A 20,589-nucleotide genomic window follows, 5' to 3' on the forward strand; every position below is an offset into this window, starting at 1 on the left:
TTATATCTTCCCTCTCGTTTTCTCTTTCTATTACTTTTCTAAATTCCCTGCCACTTGTTTTTCCTCACTCACACCCTTGAATGGAAACTCAGTTGTTTACAATTTGGAACATATGCTTTCCTTAAACATAATGCTATTTTCAGTTGTAAAGATCTCGATTCATCCCACTGAAGTGTGACTTCTTCCCCGTGCATTTGTTTATTTTTAAACACATAAGGGATCCAGGCATAATGTACCACTATAATATACACTTAGTGAAGTATCATCAAAATGACAATGTTGTAGAGTAAATCTGGGTTGTGTTTAAATGTTACAGATTTAGTTGCAAACTCTGTGTGTATGTGTGTGGTTATTTTGACATTTACCGCATGTCACATCTTCTTTTGTCTCTCTGATGTGCTTGGCTGATGTTTACATGGTGTTCGATAGTCTGTAAAAGAGAAAGGCCCTTTTGTGCCATCTAATCCTGACTCCAATCCTATTTGAAGGCAGGGCTCCATTCTCCCCTTTTCCATATTGTGAAGAAGGCCATGCAGTTGTTACATCTGCTCCCTCACCTCCTACCCTCTGTCAGTTTTGAAGTGACAGCTGTTGCTCGTAGAGGCTCTCTTTACGCCAGCAGTTTTCCACTTCCTGTTCTACTTGATCTGTGTTTCCAGGTATCCTGATGGGATTTCCATGCTCCAAGTCAATTTCTCACTCTCTAATTAGATATCATTCTACTTGTTGCTAGGGCAAAATCTGTAGCGTCATCCTTGGCCTTTTCACTCTCAGCCCATCTAGACCCTCAGCCTAGGTCTTCTTCAACTTCAGGATATTCTCAGAATGTGGCCAGTTCTCCTAGCCTGCAACTCTGTCACCCTGGCCCAAGTGGGGGGCATTTCTCACATAGATGACTGCAGAAGCCTCCCTGCTTTTTACTCAGGTCTCCCTACAGTTTATTTTCTTTTTCAAGGTATTTTGCATTCATTTATGCATGTATGCATGCAGCTTTCCCTGTGGCTCAGACTGTGAAGAATCTGCCTGCAGTGCAGGAGACCCGGGTTGGATGCCTGGGTCTTGAAGATCCCCTGCAGAAGGGAATGGCTCCCCAGTCCAGTATTCTTGCCTGGAACTCCCATGGACAGAGGAGCCTGGGTGGGCTACAGTCCTTGGGTCTCAAGGAGTCAGACATGACTGAGCAACTAACACTTTCACTCTTTTTTTCATGCATACATGCATGCATGTCACTCTGTCATGATGACACAGGGGTCGAACCCATGTCTCCTGCATTGGGAACATGGACTCTTAACCACTAGACTGCCAGGGAAGTCCTCGTACAGTTTCTGTATGGCAGCAGAGTCAGCCTTTGTGTTGCTCTTCTCCAAATGCTCCTAGAAGCTCCCTTCAGAGGCCCCCAGTCCCCTCCGCCTTCTCTCACCCCCACATGGCTGCCTCGTTCTGGCTTGGCTCCATGGCTGAGGGCCTCAGTGTTCCTCCTTCTGCCAGATCTGCATGACTCACTCCTGCAAATAGTCTTCCAGATAGTCTCCTCTCAGACTTAACCCCGAATGGAGATGTTTTATCTTATTCAGGGTGCCTTCCTTACTCTGCCTTTTTTTTTTTTCATATTCTTAAAACCATTTGACTCATCACATATTCAGATGTGGGCTTTCCAGGTGGTTCAGTGGTAAAGAATCCACCTGTAAATGCAGGAGGCACAAGAGACTCAGGTTCAATCCCTGGCTCAGGAAGATCCCCTGGAGTAGGACACTTCCTACCCCAGCTCCAGTATCCTTGCCTAGAAAATTCCATGGACAGAGGAGCCTGGTGGGCTACAGTCCATGGGGTCGCAAAGGGCTGGACACGACCGAGCACACACCATGTACGGTGTACATTCGGTTGTTTCGTGGCTTCTTTCCATACGATGTCGGCTCCTTGCAGGCAGCAGCATAGTTCTCTTAGCGCTCTGTCCACAGTGCCTAGAATAAGACCTGTCAGGGAGCAGGCACTGCTAAATATTTATTGAATGAACACGTGTAAAGATTATGAGCTAGACCTTCAACAATTTCATCATTGCCAAAGATAATTAAACAGTAGATTGGAAATTTGAAGAGACCCTCAAGATGAATCATTTTCGTTTTCACTTGAATTATATATTCTTGGGTCTTCTCGGGTGGTCCATGGTTAAAAGACTCTATGCTGTCAACGCAGGGGGCATGAGTTCAATCCCTGGTTGGGCATCTAAGGTACCACATGCCGAGTGGCATGACCAAAAGGTTAAAAAAAACTACATTTTCTTTGCTGTCTTGATCTGTGTGCTCCTTACAAATATACAGAACCCCACTTGACCGAGCTTTCTGTTGCAAGAGTGAATGCCTTAAGGATGGGGATGCTCCTTAAAGGAAAGAAGGTTAGATGGGGCTTTAGCCACTTCTGGCAGTGGCTAATGCATTGCTGATCTTCAGTAAATTGAGTTGAGGTGCTTGAGAGATTCGGAGAAGGCAATGGCACCCCACTCCAGTACTCTTGCCTGGAAAATCCCATGGACGGAGGAGCCTGGTAGGCTGCAGTCCATGGGGTCGTGAAGAGTTGGACACGACTGAGCGACTTCACTTTCACTTTTTCCTTTCATGCATTGGAGAAGGAAATGGCAACCAACTCCAGTGTTCTTGCCTGGAGAATGCCAGGGACGGCAGAGCCTGGTGGGCTGCCGTCTATGGGGTCGCACAGAGTCGGACACGATTGAAGTGACTTAGCAGCAGCAGCAGCTTGAGAGATTAATAAAGGTTGCTGAGAGTGGTACTGAACAAAGGCGTGTGTCCTTGTTATCAGCCATTCTTTCCTCTGGTTTCCGATGAAAATCACAGGAGAAAATTGTGGCAGACAGCAGGCTGGCAATCTTGGTAATTGTATTAGGACCTTTACCTTTCACTCTGTATTGAACGGACACATTAGCTTCTGCCTGCATCACACCGCCAAATTCTCAATATTAATATTTGTACTAGAACAGTAATTGGATATTTGAGAAAATTCTATGACTCTTGATATTTGAAGTATATTTTTGTTTTCCTTATGGAAGCTAAAAATTAGCACTTGCCATCTGCCTCTACAGATTAAATTCGCTAGTCAACCTCTGAGGAACTGCTCCCAGACTCTATTCCACGTTGTGCCCCTGATAAAACTTGACTCACAACACTCACGTTGTGCATTTTTTTTTCAGTTGACGCTGAGCAGTCAAATAATTATGTTTTCGTAAGTAGAACCAGAGAAATAGATCCCTTGAAGATCTTTGTGTGAGTGATCTATTCCTGTTATGCATATTTACAGCAGGCATGGTCAGAAGTGAAATTGATAATCAATTTGAAGCTATATGTTTAAAAAAATGACTTTTGCTTGGTATAGTAAAAAGTATAGTCCAGTTGTGTGTTTTTCAATGTCACCAAGCAATGAACTCAGTTCTGGCACTACCTGGAAATAGCATCAGATCCTGCAGGTTCAGGGCTCAGTCCTACAAGATTGCCCTACTAATGACTGGCAGATGCAAACTATTATATATAGAATGGATAAACAACAAGGCCCTATTCAGTATCCAGTAATAAACCATAATGGAAAAGCATTTATACGTATAGCCAAATCACTTTGTTGTACAGCAGAAGCTAACACATTGTAAATCAACTGTACTTCAATTGAAAAAAAAAAAAAGACTGCCCCACTTCTAACATCAAGTCCTGGTGTGCTTCTGATTAAATGACTACAAAGAAAAGGTTCCTGTGACCCCCTTCCCTGGGTTTGATTGATTTGCTAGGATAGCTCACAGAACTAGGACGCATTTCCTTAAGTTTACCAGCTTGTTCTAAAAGGTCATCTAGAGGCTTCAGATGAGCAGCCGAGATGGAGAGGTGCACAGGACTGGGTCCGAAGGGTCCCAAGTGCAGAAACCGCTGACCCTGTGGAACTGGACTGTGTCACTCTTCAGGCAAGTGGATGCATTTACTCTTGACCTGAAATAAATAGTCTGCCAGATATTTCTCCAGTAAAGATGGGTTTATTCAGGATCAGAAGAGAGTTGCTGTTTGGGGCCTTGCAACCATGGTGAGCCTAGGGCAAGTTCCCACATGACCCATGAAGGAGAACCCCTTGATTGTGAGGGAAAGGGAGTTGAGAGGCTATAGTAAGCAGAGTCCATGGCTTTTCTTGGGCTGAGTCCTGGCCAGGCGAGAAGAGTCATCTTCCTTCTTTCTCTTGGGCTCTGTTGTCCTCAGAAGCCATGAGCACTCCCACTCTGGTGTCCCAGCTCTGTTTAATTGAGTTTTCTGTTAACTAATTTTTTACATTACCAACCGGGAGGCTTATGAACCGTTGTTCAAGAGTTGTTACAGAGCTTAATCTGTAGTGCTTCCCCCTTCCTGAAGGCCAGTGGCTGGGGCCAAGGTTCTAACCTTCTAATCAGTGCAGCCTTGGGGCCCTACCCCAAGTCACCTTATTAGCACAAACAGGAGTGTTCTCAGTAGGGGCTCCTTACAAATGACAGCAGACACTTCCCTCAGTCAGGAAATTCCAAGGGTTTTAGGAGATTTGTGCCCGGAACCTGTGACAAAGACCAAATACATTTCTTCTTATACCGCTTATATAGTGATTGCCTTTTAGACTGAGTCAAGCTAAAGGACTGTGCTGCTGGATATAATTTGGATGTCTGTGGTGGTGGTGTAAATGATGGGTTATCTACAATCCCAGGGATTCTGGTGATAAGATCTCTCCGTGCCTGGCACAGCAGTTCTGAACACTCAGAACATTAGGAGGCTGTGAATAGAAGCTGAGAGCAATGCAGGAGCACAACCAGAAGAGAGAATCCACTCAAAAAAAAAAAAGAAAACGACCTTGGTAAATCTGATCCAGGTGAAATTTTCTTGAAAGGCATTTCCCATTAACAATAACATAAAAGCTGCTGCTGCTGCTGCTAAGTCGCTGTGCGACCCCATAGACAGCAGCCCACCGGGCTCCCCTGTCCCTGGGATTCTCCAGGCAAGAATACTGGAGTGGGTTGCCATTTCCTTCTCCAGTGCGTGAAAGGGAAAAGTGAAAGTGAAGTCGCTCAGTCGTGTCTGACTCTTCGCGACCCCATGGACTGCAGCCTACCAGGCTCCTCTGTCCATGGGATTTTCCAGGCAAGAGTACTGGAGTGGGGTGCCATTGCCTTCTCCGATAACATAAAAGAGTCATCCTTAAATTCCCCGTAGCTCCATTTTAGTAAATACTCAACACACTTGCATTGTTTTTCCTGGGAGTTGTGCCTATTAACTGCTGGTGGCTGAGCTCAGTGGCTGAGCTCAATCTCGGGTCATTAGAGGCATAAAAAGTCATGATTTCTATGAGTATTAGGTAGAAAATCTGGCTCAATAAGAAACATTTTGACTTAGTCATGTTGACTAAACAAGTAGTCACAGTCTGAAAGTAGAGTTCTTTTTGCGGTGGGAGTTATGAGGATTTCCAGCAAGGAGAGAGCATCTCAAAGTGACCCTGAGAGACTGCGCCGAGGAGGCGGAGACAGGAGTCAGGATATATCGAAGTTTGCAGCAAGGTGGTGGTGGCGGGAAGCAGTCTGTTAATTAAGGAAAGCCAGATATCTCAAGGAATTTAGCGTTCTTATATGGATGTTGTTGTTCAGTTGCTAAGTCGTGTCCGACTCGTGCCACTCCATCGAATGCAGCAAGCCAGGCTTCCCTGTCCTCCACCATCTCCCAGAGCTTGTTCAAACTCTTGTCCATTGAATTGGTGATGCTATCTAACTGTCTCGTCCTCTGTCGCCCCCTTCTCCTCCCACCTTCGATCTTTCCCAGCATCAGGGTCTTTTCTAATGAATCGGCTCTTCACATCAGGTGGCCAAAGTATTGGAGTTTCAGCTTCAGCATCAGTCCTTCCAATGAATATTCAGGGTTGATTTCCTTTAGGACTGACTGGTTTGATCTCCTTGCAGCCCAAGGGACTCTCAAGAGCCTTCTCCAACACCACAGTTCACATGGATCACAGGCTTGTCTTCTATGTATGGGAAGATGCAAGTGTCTGCACTCACTGCATTCATTCCCTTCATGTACATCTCAGCTATCTGGGCCCAAATCCTGCTTCTTGATTGTTCATATCCTTAGTGTTTACCGTGTGTGTGTGTATTAGTCACTCAGTTGGGTCCAACTCTTTGCGATCCCATGAACTATAGCCCGCCAGGCTCCTCTATCTGTGGAATTCTCCAGGCAAGAATACTGGAGTGGGATGCCATTCCCTTCTCCAGGGAATGTTTACCATAAGAGGTGGAGAATGTGATGGATGGCTGCCTCCTATGCTTTCTTGGCATCCCCCCCAGGCTCCTTAGCACACTTACCTGATGGCTGGTGCATAGCTGGTATTGGTTTCCTGGGCTCAGAAATTTACATTTGAAAGGCTGGTGTTTACACATACAGCAGAAAATATTTCATTTCACAGTAAGAAGCATTTATTATATTTAAACATTAATTAAAAAATGGAATGGTGCCAAAAAATTATTACCTGTTACCTTTTTTTCCCAAAACTTAAAATTTTGTTGTGGTAAAGTATAGCAGGTGAAGTGAAAGTCGTTCAGTTGTGTCTGACTCTTTGTGACCCCATGGAGTATACAGTCCATGGAATACTCCAGGCCAGAGAGTCCCTTGGACTGCAAGGAGATCTAACCAGTTCATCCTAAGGGAGATCAGTCCTAGGTCTTCACTGGAAGGACTGATATTGAAGCTGAAACTCCAATACTTTGGCCACCTGATGCGAAGAGCTGACTCGTTTGAAAAGACCCTGAGGCTGGGAAAGATTGAAGGCAGGAGGAGAAGGGGACGACAGAGGAGGAGATGATTGGATGGCATCACCAACTCCATGGACATGAGTTTGGGTAAACTCCGGGAGTTGGTGATGGACAGGGAGGCCTGGCATGCTACAGTCCATGGGATCGCAAAGACTTGGACACGACTGAGCAACTAGGCTGAACTGAACTGAGAGGGTAGCCTTTCCCTTGTCCAGGGGATCTTCCCAACCCAGGGACCAAACCTGGGTCTCCTGCATTGCAGGCGGATTCTTTACCAGCTGAGCCACAAGAGAAGCAAGATATGATTTTAACTATGTTCAAGTATATAGTTTGTTCAGTGTCATTAAATACAGTCCCATTGTTGTGCAGCCACCCCCACGTTCCAACTCCTAAAGGCTTAGATACTGAAACTGTACTACCCATTAAACTGGAACTCCCCAGCCCTCTTCCCTCCAGCTCCTAACCATCATTCTACTTCCTGTCTCTATGAATTTCACTCTTCCAGGTACCTCATGGAAGAGGAATCATATAGCACCTGTCCTTTTGTGGTTGGCTCATTTCATTTAGCATTGTTGACTAAAATAAATGTACAGTGTTGTGAGTTGAGAGTTGCGAGGAAGTTTTATTTGGGGCAAAATGAGGACTATAGCCCGGGAGACAGCATTTCAGATAGCTCTAAGAAACTGCTCCAAAATGGTGGAGGGAAGGTCAGTATATATGTGATTTTGTTGAAGGGGGAGTGCATGCATTGAAGCATGTATTTTTTTGTGGAAGGTTTCTGGTAGTTTTGTGAGGATGACTGCTAGTCATGAGGAGCAGACATCTCCATGAAGGATTTTAGTGCTTTTCTAGATATGAAGAGATACAAGAATTGGGGTCATAAAATCAGCTCCTGAAAATATGTAGCTATCTGAAAACCTGTCCTGCCAGTTTTCCCCAGAGCACAGAGTGCTTCATTTCTGCTCTCTACCCTGAACTCCTTTTCAGGGAGTTTAGAAGGTCAGCAGCTATAGCAGCTCATGATTTAATCCTGTAGAGGAACATGGCAAGTGCCAATATGTAGTAGACATCTTAATGTCCTCAGGCTTCATCCATGTTGAGACCGGTGCCAGAATTCCCTTCTAGTCTGAGGCTGAATAATATTCCATTATCTGTGTAGACCAGATTTTGATTATCCCTTCATCTGTTGGTGGGCACTTTGGTTATTTCTACCGTTTAGCTGCTGTCAGTGTGAATGAACAAGTGATCTGTTTGAGTCCCTGCTTGCAGTTCTTGTGAGTGTATAACCCGAAATGGAATTGTTAAGATCATATGATCATTCTATTTTTATTTTATTTTTTTTTAGAGAACTGCCATACTGTTTTCCATAGCAGCTGAATCATTTTGCATTCATATCAGCAGTGTTCCAATTTCTCTACATCTTCACCAGTACTTTTTGTTTTCTGTTTTCTTCTGGGGATAGGTTTGTTTTTGTTATTTCCTGTTTTCTGTTTGTTTTGTTTTTGATAAGTGTGAGGTGAGTGCGTACACCACAGTGTAAACTGTGGTTTTGATTTGTATTTCCCTCATGGTGAGTGATGCTGAGCGTCTTTCCATGTGTTTAGATATGGCCTCTTTGGAGAAATGTCCAGGTAAAAACTACATGATGCCTTATAAGAACCGTCCTGAGGGCCAGAGTTTTCTCCACTGTTCCTCTGTGGAGCCATCTCCTCTCCCAGTGCCTTTCTAGTTCGACAAGAGAACCTGGAACCTTTTTTTAGAATAGTCTCCTGGCCATCTGGTGCCTGTTCCCTTCCAAGGGATGGGGCATGTTGAGGGCTTAGGAGCGTGACTACCTGCAGATGGGCGTCAAGCCCAGCCTTGCCTGGGAGCCAAGTCCTTGCAGTGGGGCTGTTGCCACTTCTTCACCTGCTGTTTTCACTCAGGAGTGCTGTGGCGACTGAAATTTGTTCAGTCCTCCTTCCCAGGCCACTTCATTCTTAGGCGATTTGTTAATGGAAACACTATTCGTGTAGTTCAGATTCTGTGTGTATGGTTCCATCTTGAGTGTCAGTTGTGGTTGGGGTAGGTTTCTCGTGAAGAGCAAGACTGCGTGATGTTTGGTCCTTAGGGGTCAACCTCATCACAGGGATGACAGGGGTTGGCAAACTACTTCTGCAGACAGTCAGATACTAAGTATTTTACAGTTTTGAAGACCACGAGGTCCCTCTTGCATCAACTCAGTTCAGCCGTCGTAGTAGGGAAGTCTACATAGAAGATCCGTGACGGAGTGGTCACGGCTGTGTCCAGCATAACCTCATTTAGGAGAACAGGCGGCTGGCCATATAGACCTCGGATAAAAAGTTTCACGTCACACCATCTCTAATCTGATCGCTTCTTTTGTTTTAACACAGGCAGATGTCCAAGTGGAACAGAACCGGCAACACTTTTATGAACTGTCTCTTGAGTATGTGTGTAAGCTTCAGGAAATCCAAGAAAGGAAGAAGTTTGAGTTTGTGGAACCCGTAAGTATAAACAGCAAGTTTCTCTGTGAGTCGAATGTTCATGATAGAGAATAGAAATCAGTTTCTTTCAAGATCTAATTTATGGTTGCTACAGGCTGTGATGCATAAACATGAAACAAGATGTTGTAAATTGTACACAGGGCACCCAGGTCACTGTGGAGTCAAAATACCACCACTAAGTAGTGGTTCTCGGCCTTATTTGCACAGCAATGTGGAATGAGTATTATCCCTTTTGCTCCATGGCCTCAAGAACGCTGCAGTCAGGTGCAACTTCTCCCATCCTAGTTGTAACTCCACCCTTAACAAGAATTCCCATGAAATTATTGGAATGTGAGTGAGTGTGGGGGTGTTTATGGGATAATCTTTATTCTACTTAAGTTTGTTTCTAAAGCAAGTGCATCCATCCAAACCTTGGTACTTTTCGACAATCACTGGTAACAAGTTATTTCTAATACAATTCACAATACTTATCCAATAGCTCAGTTGGTAAAGAATCCGCTTGCAATGCAGAAGACCCTGGTTCAATTCCTGGGTCAAGAAGAGCCCCTGGAGAAGGGATAGGCTACCCACTCAGTATTCTTGGGCTTCCCATGTGGCTCAGCTGGTAAAGAATCCGCCTGCAATTCGGGAAACGTGGGTTTGATCCCTGGGTTGGGAAGATCCGATCCCCTGGAGAAGGGAAAGGCTATCCACTCCAGTATTCTGGCCTGGAGAATTCCATGGACTGTATAGTCCATGGGGTCGCAAAGAATCAGACACGACTGAGTGACTTTCACTTTCATGCAACCTAAATTAAGAACCAGTATGCAGAACATTTGAAACTACTTTGTGAGTTACTCTGACATTCTTTACACTTATTTTAGAAACACGTGATTTTCATTGGTGCTTATGTAGGTGTACTCTGAGAACTTCACTTATTTTTATGTTAATATATCTATGAATATATATATATCTTCTGAATCAAAACAAAGGATATTTCATACTGTGGGTTTTAGCAAAAAAAAAAAAAACAACAACCAAAAAACAGATATACATTGAGATCCATGATTCTCAATAGTCACTTTAATTTTAAAATAGGCTATTTTGCATGTGATAAAAAAAAAAAGCTTTACTGAGGTATAATTCATATGCCATACAGTTTACCTATTGTATGTATAATGTTGAGAAACAAACTGAAAAATCAAGTAATTATTAATGAAAAATTAGCATTGGTGGGGTAATGGAATTACCCTAAGTTAAACAGAGAAAACCTCCTTCAAGCTTTCTTTTTATGAGAAATCATAATAATGGCCTACTTTTTTTTTTTTTTTTTGTAAACATTTACAGTGCTCTGTCCTTGTTTAGGTCATTGTTCTAAGTACTTTTCTGTGATCATGCATGGATTCCACACAGTACTCTATTAAGGAGATATTTTAATTATGCCGTTTAGCAAATGTAGACGTTGAAGTAGAGACGTGTCAGTGGTTCGCCCCAGTGGGGAATTGACGTCTGTTGGCCGCTTGATGTCAGAGTCCCAAATTCCTCAGCACTACACCATGTGACATTCTGAAAACAGTGGATTCTGGGATTTCCTAACTCTCAACCTCAGATCATTCTTACTGTAGATTTGCTCACGCATGGAGCAGAGGCGGCTGCTCTCTGATCAGGAGGGTCAGGGAGTTTGTAGGAAGCTCGGGGTTTGATTACTGCCCTGCCTTTTCCTTCTGCCTCAGTCACGGAGCATCTTTGTCAACAACAGAGAGGGTGCCCCATGCTGGGGTGCCCTTTGAAAGAGCTTTTAACTCCGATCTGTATTTCACTTTCCTTATAGGTTCTATCTGCCTGTAGTGATGAGGTTTTATTTTAAATGAATATAGGGATTCTCTTGACTAAAAAGGACAAATGGAGGCTTCCCTGGTGGCTCAGTGCTCAAGAATCCACCTGCCAATGCAGGAGACATGGGTTCTATCCCTGATCTGGGAAGATCCTACATGCCACGGAGCAATGAAGCCCGTGGGCCACAACTACGGAGCCTGCGCTCCAGAGCCCGGGGACCGCGGCTACGGAGCCTGCCCTCCAGAGCCCGGGGACCGTGGCTACGGAGCCCACGTGCTGCCAGTACTGAAGCCTGTGCAGTCTAGAGCCTGTGCCCTGTGACGAGAGAAGCCCGAGTGGTCCACACTCATCACAACCAGAGAAAGCCCACGCAGCAAGAAAGAACCCAGTATGGCCAGAAATAAAGATTTTTTTTTTTTTTTTAAAGAAAAAGGACAAATGGGTGATGTAGAATTCCATTTCTTCTCTACAGCATACTATAACAGCTATCTAATGGCTCTGCTATTTAGGGAAAAATCGCAGCCCCTTCATTCTTTTTTAAATAGGAAGCAATTAATGAATAAAATGCAGTTAGATGTAGTTGAATTCTGGTGACTTCCTTTGAATTATTTTACATTAACAGAATCATAATGAGATGTGGGGGAACATGTGGCTGTTTTATTTTTTTCCCCTGAGGGTTTTTTTTTGTGTGTGTGTGCGTGTATGTGCGCTCTAATGTTGCCTTTTCTCCTTTGTTTTAGATGCTGTCGTTTTTTCAGGGAATGTTTACTTTCTATCATCAGGGCCATGAACTTGCCAAAGACTTCAATCACTACAAAATGGAACTACAGATCAACATTCAGAATGTAAGGAAATGAAAGCTCTCTCTTTAAAAAAAAAAAAAAAAAAAACGTTTGCGAGGTAGTTTTGATTTCTTTGGTGTTTGAAAAGCCTTAAGAGCACGCTGATGTGTTTGTACTAAGAAACTGAGGCCACGCTGCCACCTTCTGGTCAGTTCTCAGTATCACAGCTGCTCTGCAGCTAATGGAGGCTCAGGACACTGCCATCTGGCGGCTGCTTTTTTTAAAGACGAATTCATTTTCTATAATTTAGTTTTCTTATTTTCCCAAAAGTCACGAAGTACGTTGTTATAATAAAATTTCACATAATTTGCTTAACCCCCCCCAATTTTCTTGAGATATAATTGACACACAGCACTGTATAAGCGGTACAGCTTAACAACTTCATAATTGCAAGATTATTTCCACTTGAGTTAACATCAGTCACCTCCTGTAGTTAAATTTTTTTTTCCCTTGTGACGATAGCATTGAATGCCTACTCTCTTAGCAACTTTGAAACATGCCATATGGTGATGTGACCTAGTCGTTCTACGCTTTGTAAGAGGGTTCTAAGGATAACTTTTGTTGTGTAATTCTAAGTTTGATCTGTATGAAAGACAAAACAGCCCTCCAGTTTCGATTTAAGGCATTTCAATTGTAATCTAAGTTTCTTCTGTTCCCTGTATGACTTATTTGACTTTTATTCCCACATAGGCTCACAGTTCCGGTGGAATCTCTTTCATGTGTTTTGTGCATATTCACTAATATATTGGTGTTCATAGTTGGCTGTTGGTCCTTTATTGTTTTCCTGGAAGGAGGTATACTTTCTGTTAGGTCTTGAATAGAAATTTTTAAAGAACCTAATCTGTTAAACGGGTTTCCCAGGTGGCATCAGTGGTAAGGAACCTGCCTGCCAGTGCAGGAGACTTAAGAGACTTGGACTTGATCCCTGGGTCAGGAACATCCCCTGGAGGAGGGCAGGGCAACCCACTCCAGTATTCTTGCCTGGAGAATCCCATGGACGGAGGAGTCCAGTGGGCTACAGGTCACAGGGCTGCAAAGAGTTGGACACGATTGAAGCGACTTAGCAGAGCACAGCATAATCTTTCAAACAGTATAATATATGATTTTGATCAGAAGGTGGTAAATGTTTTTCATTTCAAAACTTTAGTTGATTTTGAAAGTTGGAAGTCTCCTCCTTGAAAAGCTATTCAAGTTATGCTTAGTATAATTTCAAACATTGTTGAGAATATAGTGAGTGAGTTTTGGGACAAACTCCTAGCTCATCCTGAAAGGCATACCAGGAGAAAGATGGGAATCTCTGTACTGTTTGCTATCTGACCTTCAACTTCTTATAGTCTTAGAAATTGAGAATGAGGGGTTTTTGTGTAGATCTTGTTTCTAAGTTATTTTGGTGTAGTTCCCTACAGTTGGGAATACAGATAATGAAACCTCTCATGTTTTGTAATTCATGTGTCAGTTTGATTTTAAGATTGTACATTCTGCTGGGTCATATGAATAAGAGTCGATTCCTCCCTTCACCACCACCCCCACCCCAATATCAGCGACATAACGTAACGCAGTTTAAGAATATGTCACAGTGTCTGTGTGTGGGTTAGTCCCAACCTCAAAGCTGTCTCTGTCGGTAGAACATTTAGTCTAATGATGCTGTGATGTATCAGAAGACTTCTGCAGACAGTGGAACGCAGTGTTGTAAAAAGCATGTTCCATAGTTAGTTTAGAAGATGAGGTTATTATCTTGATTTTTTTGTTTTGTTTTTTCTCCACTACCTGACTGTGTAACTTGTGTCTGTAGCTTACCTGTCAAGGGGAGGGCTGGTCTGGATGGGAACCTTCAGGCAGAACTAACCCATAATTTGTGTAAAATGAGGAGGCAGGACCCCTTATTCAAGAATGAAGAATTTCAAGGCAGTCACAGCAGAGCGTTGAATCAAGCACACAGCCATCTGCGTGTGGGCCTGGGTGACAGCTCAGGCTACCTGCCTGTGGAACCGCTGGCTCTCGGGGTCTCCTGGGGGCTCCGGAGGAACCGTCCCTGCATTGCTCACGTATGTGGACAGTCATTTGTCACATACCCCGGGGTCAGGGGACTACAGTTACCTTGTTGCTGTGTAGGCGCTAAGCAACGTCTGACTCTTGCGACCCCATGGACTACCTTAGATACACCAGAAGAGTTTGAGAGAGAGTCAGGATTTCACTGGGAATGAGCAATACTCAGACGTGAACTAACGGTAAGCAAAACTTGAAGACAGGCTACCGGTTGAAATGGTTCACCTGGCTTATAGCCTTAGTCTATGTAGAACTTAACGCACATGCTTGGTAACCTTAATTTCCCACAAAGCAACGGGCAGAGAATAAGTCGCTGAGAAGAAGTCTTTTCCTGTGTCCTCGGAGCTTCAGGATCGTCCTCAGTGAGTTGCCCGAGCGCTCCGCCTTTCCTGTGAGTCCTCCTCTGCCTTCTGTTCTGGCTCTTTCTGAGGCCGCCCTGCCGTCCGCCTCACCTTCGGCGTGGAGACACCCGACCCCAGGAGCCGCTGTGCTCTGCACTCGTGCTCCTAGCTCATTCTTTTCCCTTCAGCAATACCAGCGCCCTGGAAACACGCGCCGCTCACTGCGCCTCACCTGCTGTACCTCAGTGAGGTACTGTGTTCTTAGCCATTTGTCCCATCCCCTGATGATGTCAGCCGATAGTATATTGAAGGGACAGCGTTGGCTGCTGAAGACCACATGGTACAAAAATCCCAGCTGGGCGAGGGAAGAAGAGGGTGGGACAGCTCGAGAGAGTGGCATTGACTGTACACATCACCACGTGGGAAATAGGTAGCTGGTGGGCAGCTCTTACATAACAGGAGAGCCCAGCCTGGTGCTCTGTGACCTGGAGGGCTGGGATGGGGGCCCAGGGCAGGGAGGCTGCAGAGGGCGGGGATTTGTACATGGTTATGATGGGTTCGCCTTGTACGACAGAAACCAACGCAACATCGTAAAGCAGTTATCCTCCAATTAAAAGATAATCCCAGCTGTGTGTTACTCTTTCTGTTTGTTTTTTTTAAGAATCTATTTTTTCTTTTTTCTTTCTTTCTTTATTTTTATTTTAATTGGAGGCTAATTACTTTACAGTATTGTGGTGGTTTTTGCCATACATTCACATGAATCAGCCATGGGTGTACATGTGTTCCCCATCCTGACCCTCCCTCCCAAGAATCTTTTTTTGGTGTTCTGTGTCTTCACTGCTGCACATACTTTCTCTACTTGCCGTACGTGGCCTTCCCATTGCAGTGGTTTCTCTCGTTGTGGGTCTCGGGCCCTGGAACACAGGCTCAGGAGTTTTGGTGCACAGGCTTAGTTGCCCCATGACAGGTGGGATCTTTGTGGACCAGGACTTGAACCCATATCCCCTGCACTGGTAGGCGGATTCCTATCCACTGTACCACCAGGGAAGTCCCTGTTTGGTTTTAATTGACGTATGAGCTGTGCTCACTCAGTCAAGCCTGACTCTTTGCGACCCCATAAACTGTAGCCTGCCAGGCTCCTCTGTCCCTGGAATTCCCCGGACAAGAATACTGGAGTGGGCTGCCACGCCCTCCTCAGGGGATCTTTCTGACCCAGGGATCGAACCCACATCTCTTGCATCTCCTGCATTGGCAGATGGGTGCTTTACCACTAGTGTCACCTGGGAAGCCCTTTATGCATAGTGATGTGTGTCTATGAGTCCAAAATTCCTAATTTATCCTTCCCCACTTCCTTTTTGGTAAACATAAGTTTCTTTTCTATGTTTGTGAGTCAGTTTTATAAATAAGTTCATTTGTATTATTTTTCAAGCTTCCACATTTAAGTAATATGATGACAGTTGTCTTTCTCTGACTTACTTCTTTGTGATACTTTTTATACTGTATTTATGTATGGAAGGAAATATACCCAGGTATTGACACCAAATCTTAGAGTTAACTGTCTCTGTTCTATAATGTTAGAGATAATTTTGATCAACTTTTAGGTATTTTCCTGTAGTAAAAAAAGTGGAAAAACAGTTTTATAATCAGAAAAAAGGGAAAAGTTATTTAAAAGTAGAACAACCTATTTTCCCCCATCTGGTTTCACCTTTTCTGTTGTAAAAATGGTTAGACCTTTTTTTGAGAGAGACTCACTCAGTCTTTTTCCATTTTCCATAATCTAGAGTAATTAATGGGCAGCAAAAAAGAGCAAGGTGGCTTTTAAAAATTACAGTTTTCCAGAAGAATGTAAATTGCATCAAAATTAAAGGATATTTTAAAAAAATAATTAAAAACATTTTATGATCTCTATCCCTAGAGAGACTAGAATAGAATTCTTCTGGAAGAAGTAGAACCTGAGAAATTTTAGGATTCTGGAGTCCCTAGAAGATACTAAGAATGGTTAATAAGAATTTATGGATATATACGCATTTTCGTTACAGTTTTGTGAGAAGGGTAGAAGACCAGAATAAACTGTGTGACAGAGAGAGAGAGGTTGGAAGAGCCTGTGTGAAAATACGGCCGTGACGGTCTCTGAGGGATGAGTCTGTCTGGGGTCACTTTGTGAGCTTGTTTGTTCCTCCTCTTCTTGCCTCCAGACACCATGTTTGTGCGCCCCTGCCTGTTTATAGTGTCGTGAATTAGCTTTTATAATCCACCCCCCCAAAAATTAAAAATGTACTTTCTCTTTCACTCCGATATCAAATAATACAATTTTAGTTTTATACTGAAGATTCTCTTCTTTCCTTTGTTAGAGACTCATTGTCACTATTGAGTGGCTTCATTGCAATTAAAATAATAATAACACTTATTTTGTTACCACATGCCAGGTGTTACCTATATGCGATTTGTTTACAATACAAATGTGTTGTAACATTTAGTCTTAAGAAATGTCCTGTGATGTAGATTTTCAAATTCCTACTTCTGCAGGTGAGGAAAAGGAGGCAAAATAACTTCTTTCAGTCATACTGCTTTAAGTCCAGGTAGCATTGGAACTTGGGCAGGCTTATTCCAGGGCCCAAGGTCACTGATTTCAGATTTAATGTTGGACTAGAAATAGGTTCACTCATGGAACATCTGGGGTCAGTACATACTGGAGTTGGGTAACATCCTGCTGTGGCCATTTGGCTTCCTTGGACCTTAACAGTTTCTGGGTGACATGGGCGTCCCTTTAATGGTAAGACTTCAGACTTGGGAACGGGTGGTAAGTATCAGCTCATGCCTGCCTCTCCACCGTTCTACCCTGCATTCCCCTCGTCCCCGTGGAAGCTGTCCTTCAGGTGTTCAGACTTGATTACCTGTTGACCTGGCATCCGTTGCATGCCACTCCTTACCTGGCCGTCTCCCCCTTCTTAAGGCTCTTGAGGGGGTGAGTTGGGGATGCAGTGACGGGTGTGTGTGGAGAGCCCCACCGCTGCTTTTCTGTTTTACTGTTTTGAGAGGTTACTAAAGCGGGCTGCAGGGGCCCTACCCCTGATGTTTTACAGCTCCTTCATGAGACCCTCCTCATATTTTTAATTATCCTCTGCCTTCTTTTGCTCCCCAAATGAGGTCATAGGGCCCGGATGAGAAAGCTTGAATGAAAAGTGGCAATCTGAACTTGAAGTTGGTCTTTGCTACTGCCTGTGTCTGCTATGTGCATGGTCAGTCGCGTCTGACTCTTTTGTGACCCCATGGACTGTACCCCACCAGGCTCCTCTGTCCATGGGATTCTCCAGGCAAGAATACTGGAGTGGGTTGCCATTCCCTACTCCAGGGGATCTTCCCGATCCAAGGATGGAACCTGAGTTTCCTCTATCTCCTGCATTGCAGGCAAATTCTTTACCACTAGTGCCATCTGGGAAGCCTTGCTGTCTGCCTCTTAAGCTTTATTTCTGGGTAAAACTTGCTGTGAACAGTGCCTTCTCTCCCCTTCCTGCCAGTTTTGTAAATACTCTGATGTATTTGAATTCCTGCTTAGTCTCCAGTTTGAATCCTCCTCCCCCCAACAGGTAATGTAATAATATATTTATTATGAGACTTAAGACTCACCAGTTTGGAAATGTGTTTTTTTTTTTTTTTTTTAACCAAAGCATGCAAGGAAAGGAAATACAACAATGGTGTTTTATAAGCATTAGAGATGCTAGACTATCTCATAGGTTATTGTGAGGATTAAAGCACTGTAAATTGATTTGAAAGCCTGGTGTGCTGTAGCTCATGGGGCCGCAAAGAGGTGGAAACGACTTAGAAGTGAACAACCAAAATCACAGTGTAAACCCTCTCATGTGACCTAGTAACATTTATAGTCTAACATTATTATTATTTGATGATCTTTTCCTGTACACCTGGAATTTAGAACCAGAAATTGCTAGATTCCAGTCACTATTCTGATGTTGTTGTTTAGTTGCTAAGCTGTGCCCAAATCTTTTGTAACCCCATGAACTATAGCCCACCAGGCTCCTCTCCATGGGATTTCCTAGGCTAGAGTATTGGAGTGGGTTGCCACTTCCTTCTCCAGGGGAACTTTCTGACCCAGGAATCGAACCCACATCTCCTGCACTGGCAGGTGGGTTCTTTCCCATTGAACCTCCAGGGAAGCCCAGCCATTCTATTATTTGGGCTCTGATTTTTAAAAATGTAATTTTTGCCCTCATTCATAATTTACCTAAAATGATACATTAAAAATATAGCTAAATTTTTCCCTTCCCAGTGCAGAGTCCCAGGCCTCTGAGGGAGGAGGGCAGGGAGGATGGGGTGAGCGTGGGAGGGTACAGAGGCAGAATGCAGAGGAGGGGGCTAGAATATTGAGAAGATTGGTTACATCAGGTGGATATGTTTGTTGAGCAAATAAGTAAATGTATCGGGAATAATGAGAGCCAAGTTTCTTATTGTCTGAAAAGAAATGCAGAGTTGGAAAGGGGGCTTCCCAGTAGTCAAGAATCTGCCTGCCAATGCAGGAGGTGCCAGACACGTGAGTTCAATTCCTGGGTCAGGAAGATCCCCTGGAATAGGAATTGGCAACCCACTCCAGTATTCTTGCCTGGAGAAGCCCCATGGACAGAGGAGCCTGGCGGGCTACAGTCCATGGGATCGCAAAGAGTTGGACATGACTGAGCAACTGAGCATAGCACACATGAAAATGAAATGGGACTCAGCTAGAAGGGGTCCCTGCCGGTCAAATCTGGGGCAGTGTGAGCATTAACTTAAATAACCAGAGTTTTGGATACAACTCATTAGGTTAATAGCAGAGTGTGTGTGTGTGTGTGTGTGTGTGTGCACACGAGTGTGCTAGCATTTGCATACATATAGCATGTACATATATGTGTGCATGTGTGTGTGTATAAATATTAGACACACAGAGATGGAAAGAAGTGAGAGTCATGGAGAATCTCCGTAAAGTGACAAAGAAGATGACTAAAATTAGGGTATAATTAGCTCTAAGATGCAGACAGGAAATCCCAGAACATAAGAAATGGGAAGGCAAGAGGTGGCCGTCAGCAAATGAGTTGCACCCTCTCTGCAGCCCCGTACATTTTTAGAGTACATAAATGAATTAAAAACAACCTCTCAGCTTGTGTTTAAAATAAGCCTTTGTGGTTAAGTTTCTCCTTTACAATCTTCATTTATCAGACTTTCCATCCCCCTCTAAAAATGGACCATTCTATCATTTTTCTGCATTTAGAACCCTTGGTAACCCCTTTCATTGTAGGGAGGAGAGAGGAGGAATTTCAATAATAATTTTTCATCTCAGCTCCTCCACAGTTTCACATCAGCAGTTTTTCGATATTAATACAATTATTTTTGAGTGTAGATGAAAGAAATGTCCAGAAACTTGGTGGTGCTGACTCGTCAGGTTTGCCTGGGTAATTTTGTCACTTCACCTTGCATGTCCATTTGCAGTCTAGCCGTTTGACAGAGATATTGACATCCCGTCTCCAGGGCTTCAGAAATGTGATTTGTCTCTTTAGATATCAAAGGCAGTATTCATAGGTGAGATTCCCCCCCGCCCCTTCTTTATTCTGTGAAGAAATGTCATTTTCAAGTGCAATTACCATGGCTTGGGAAAAATGACACTGATTTTTAGTAGTTTGCAAAGTAGAATTAAGTTTTTCAGATTCTGAATACTTAGATATATTGCTGGTAATGAGTCAGATTGATTGTTGCAAAGGAAAGACTTCCTTTTATGGCCTATATATATTTTTTTAAACCTAAGATTTAATAATATTGTGAGACATGCAGGCATGAATTCTTATGTTGAATAATGGAATTATTCTTGGTGTTAGAAATCTTCAAAGTAAATAACCTCTAGTAACCTTTGTTTCTATATGTCTATTAACTACTTACCCATTAATTGTTTTCTTTGCACAATAATCTCAACAAAGAAGAGGCAATGGAAAAGATGGGCATGTTTTGAGAAATTGGTAGAAAAATTTAATTATAGCAATCCAGAGACTTGAAAATGTACTTACAATGACTTAAAAATGAACGTAAAACTTTTATGTGTTTTTTAAATCCATTTCAGACACGGAATCGTTTTGAAGGAACAAGGTCAGAAGTGGAAGAACTGATGAACAAGATCAGACAGAATCCCAAGGACCACAAACGAGCAAGTCAGTTCACAGCGGAAGGCTACCTGTATGTACAGGAAAAAAGTAAGAGGCTCT

General features: G+C 43.5%; 1 protein-coding gene across 4 annotated transcripts in view; it reads left to right on the top strand.

Moving 5' to 3' along the window:
* The window catches only part of ARHGAP10 (Rho GTPase activating protein 10), a 358,841-nt gene that overhangs the window by 131,904 nt on the left and 206,348 nt on the right, over nucleotides 1–20,589 (top strand). For all 4 annotated transcript variants that reach the window (XM_081544290.1, XM_081544292.1, XM_081544291.1 and 1 more), the window contains exons 6-8: nucleotides 9,196–9,306; nucleotides 11,862–11,966; nucleotides 20,448–20,577. In XM_081544290.1, coding sequence (XP_081400416.1) covers nucleotides 9,196–9,306; nucleotides 11,862–11,966; nucleotides 20,448–20,577 — 346 coding nt within the window. The remainder of the gene's footprint in view (nucleotides 1–9,195; nucleotides 9,307–11,861; nucleotides 11,967–20,447; nucleotides 20,578–20,589) is intronic.

Source organism: Giraffa tippelskirchi, chromosome 11 (genome assembly GCF_054371585.1).
Source record: "Giraffa tippelskirchi isolate mGirTip1 chromosome 11, T2T-mGirTip1v1.2.pri, whole genome shotgun sequence".
Taxonomy (NCBI): Eukaryota; Metazoa; Chordata; class Mammalia; order Artiodactyla; family Giraffidae; genus Giraffa; species Giraffa tippelskirchi.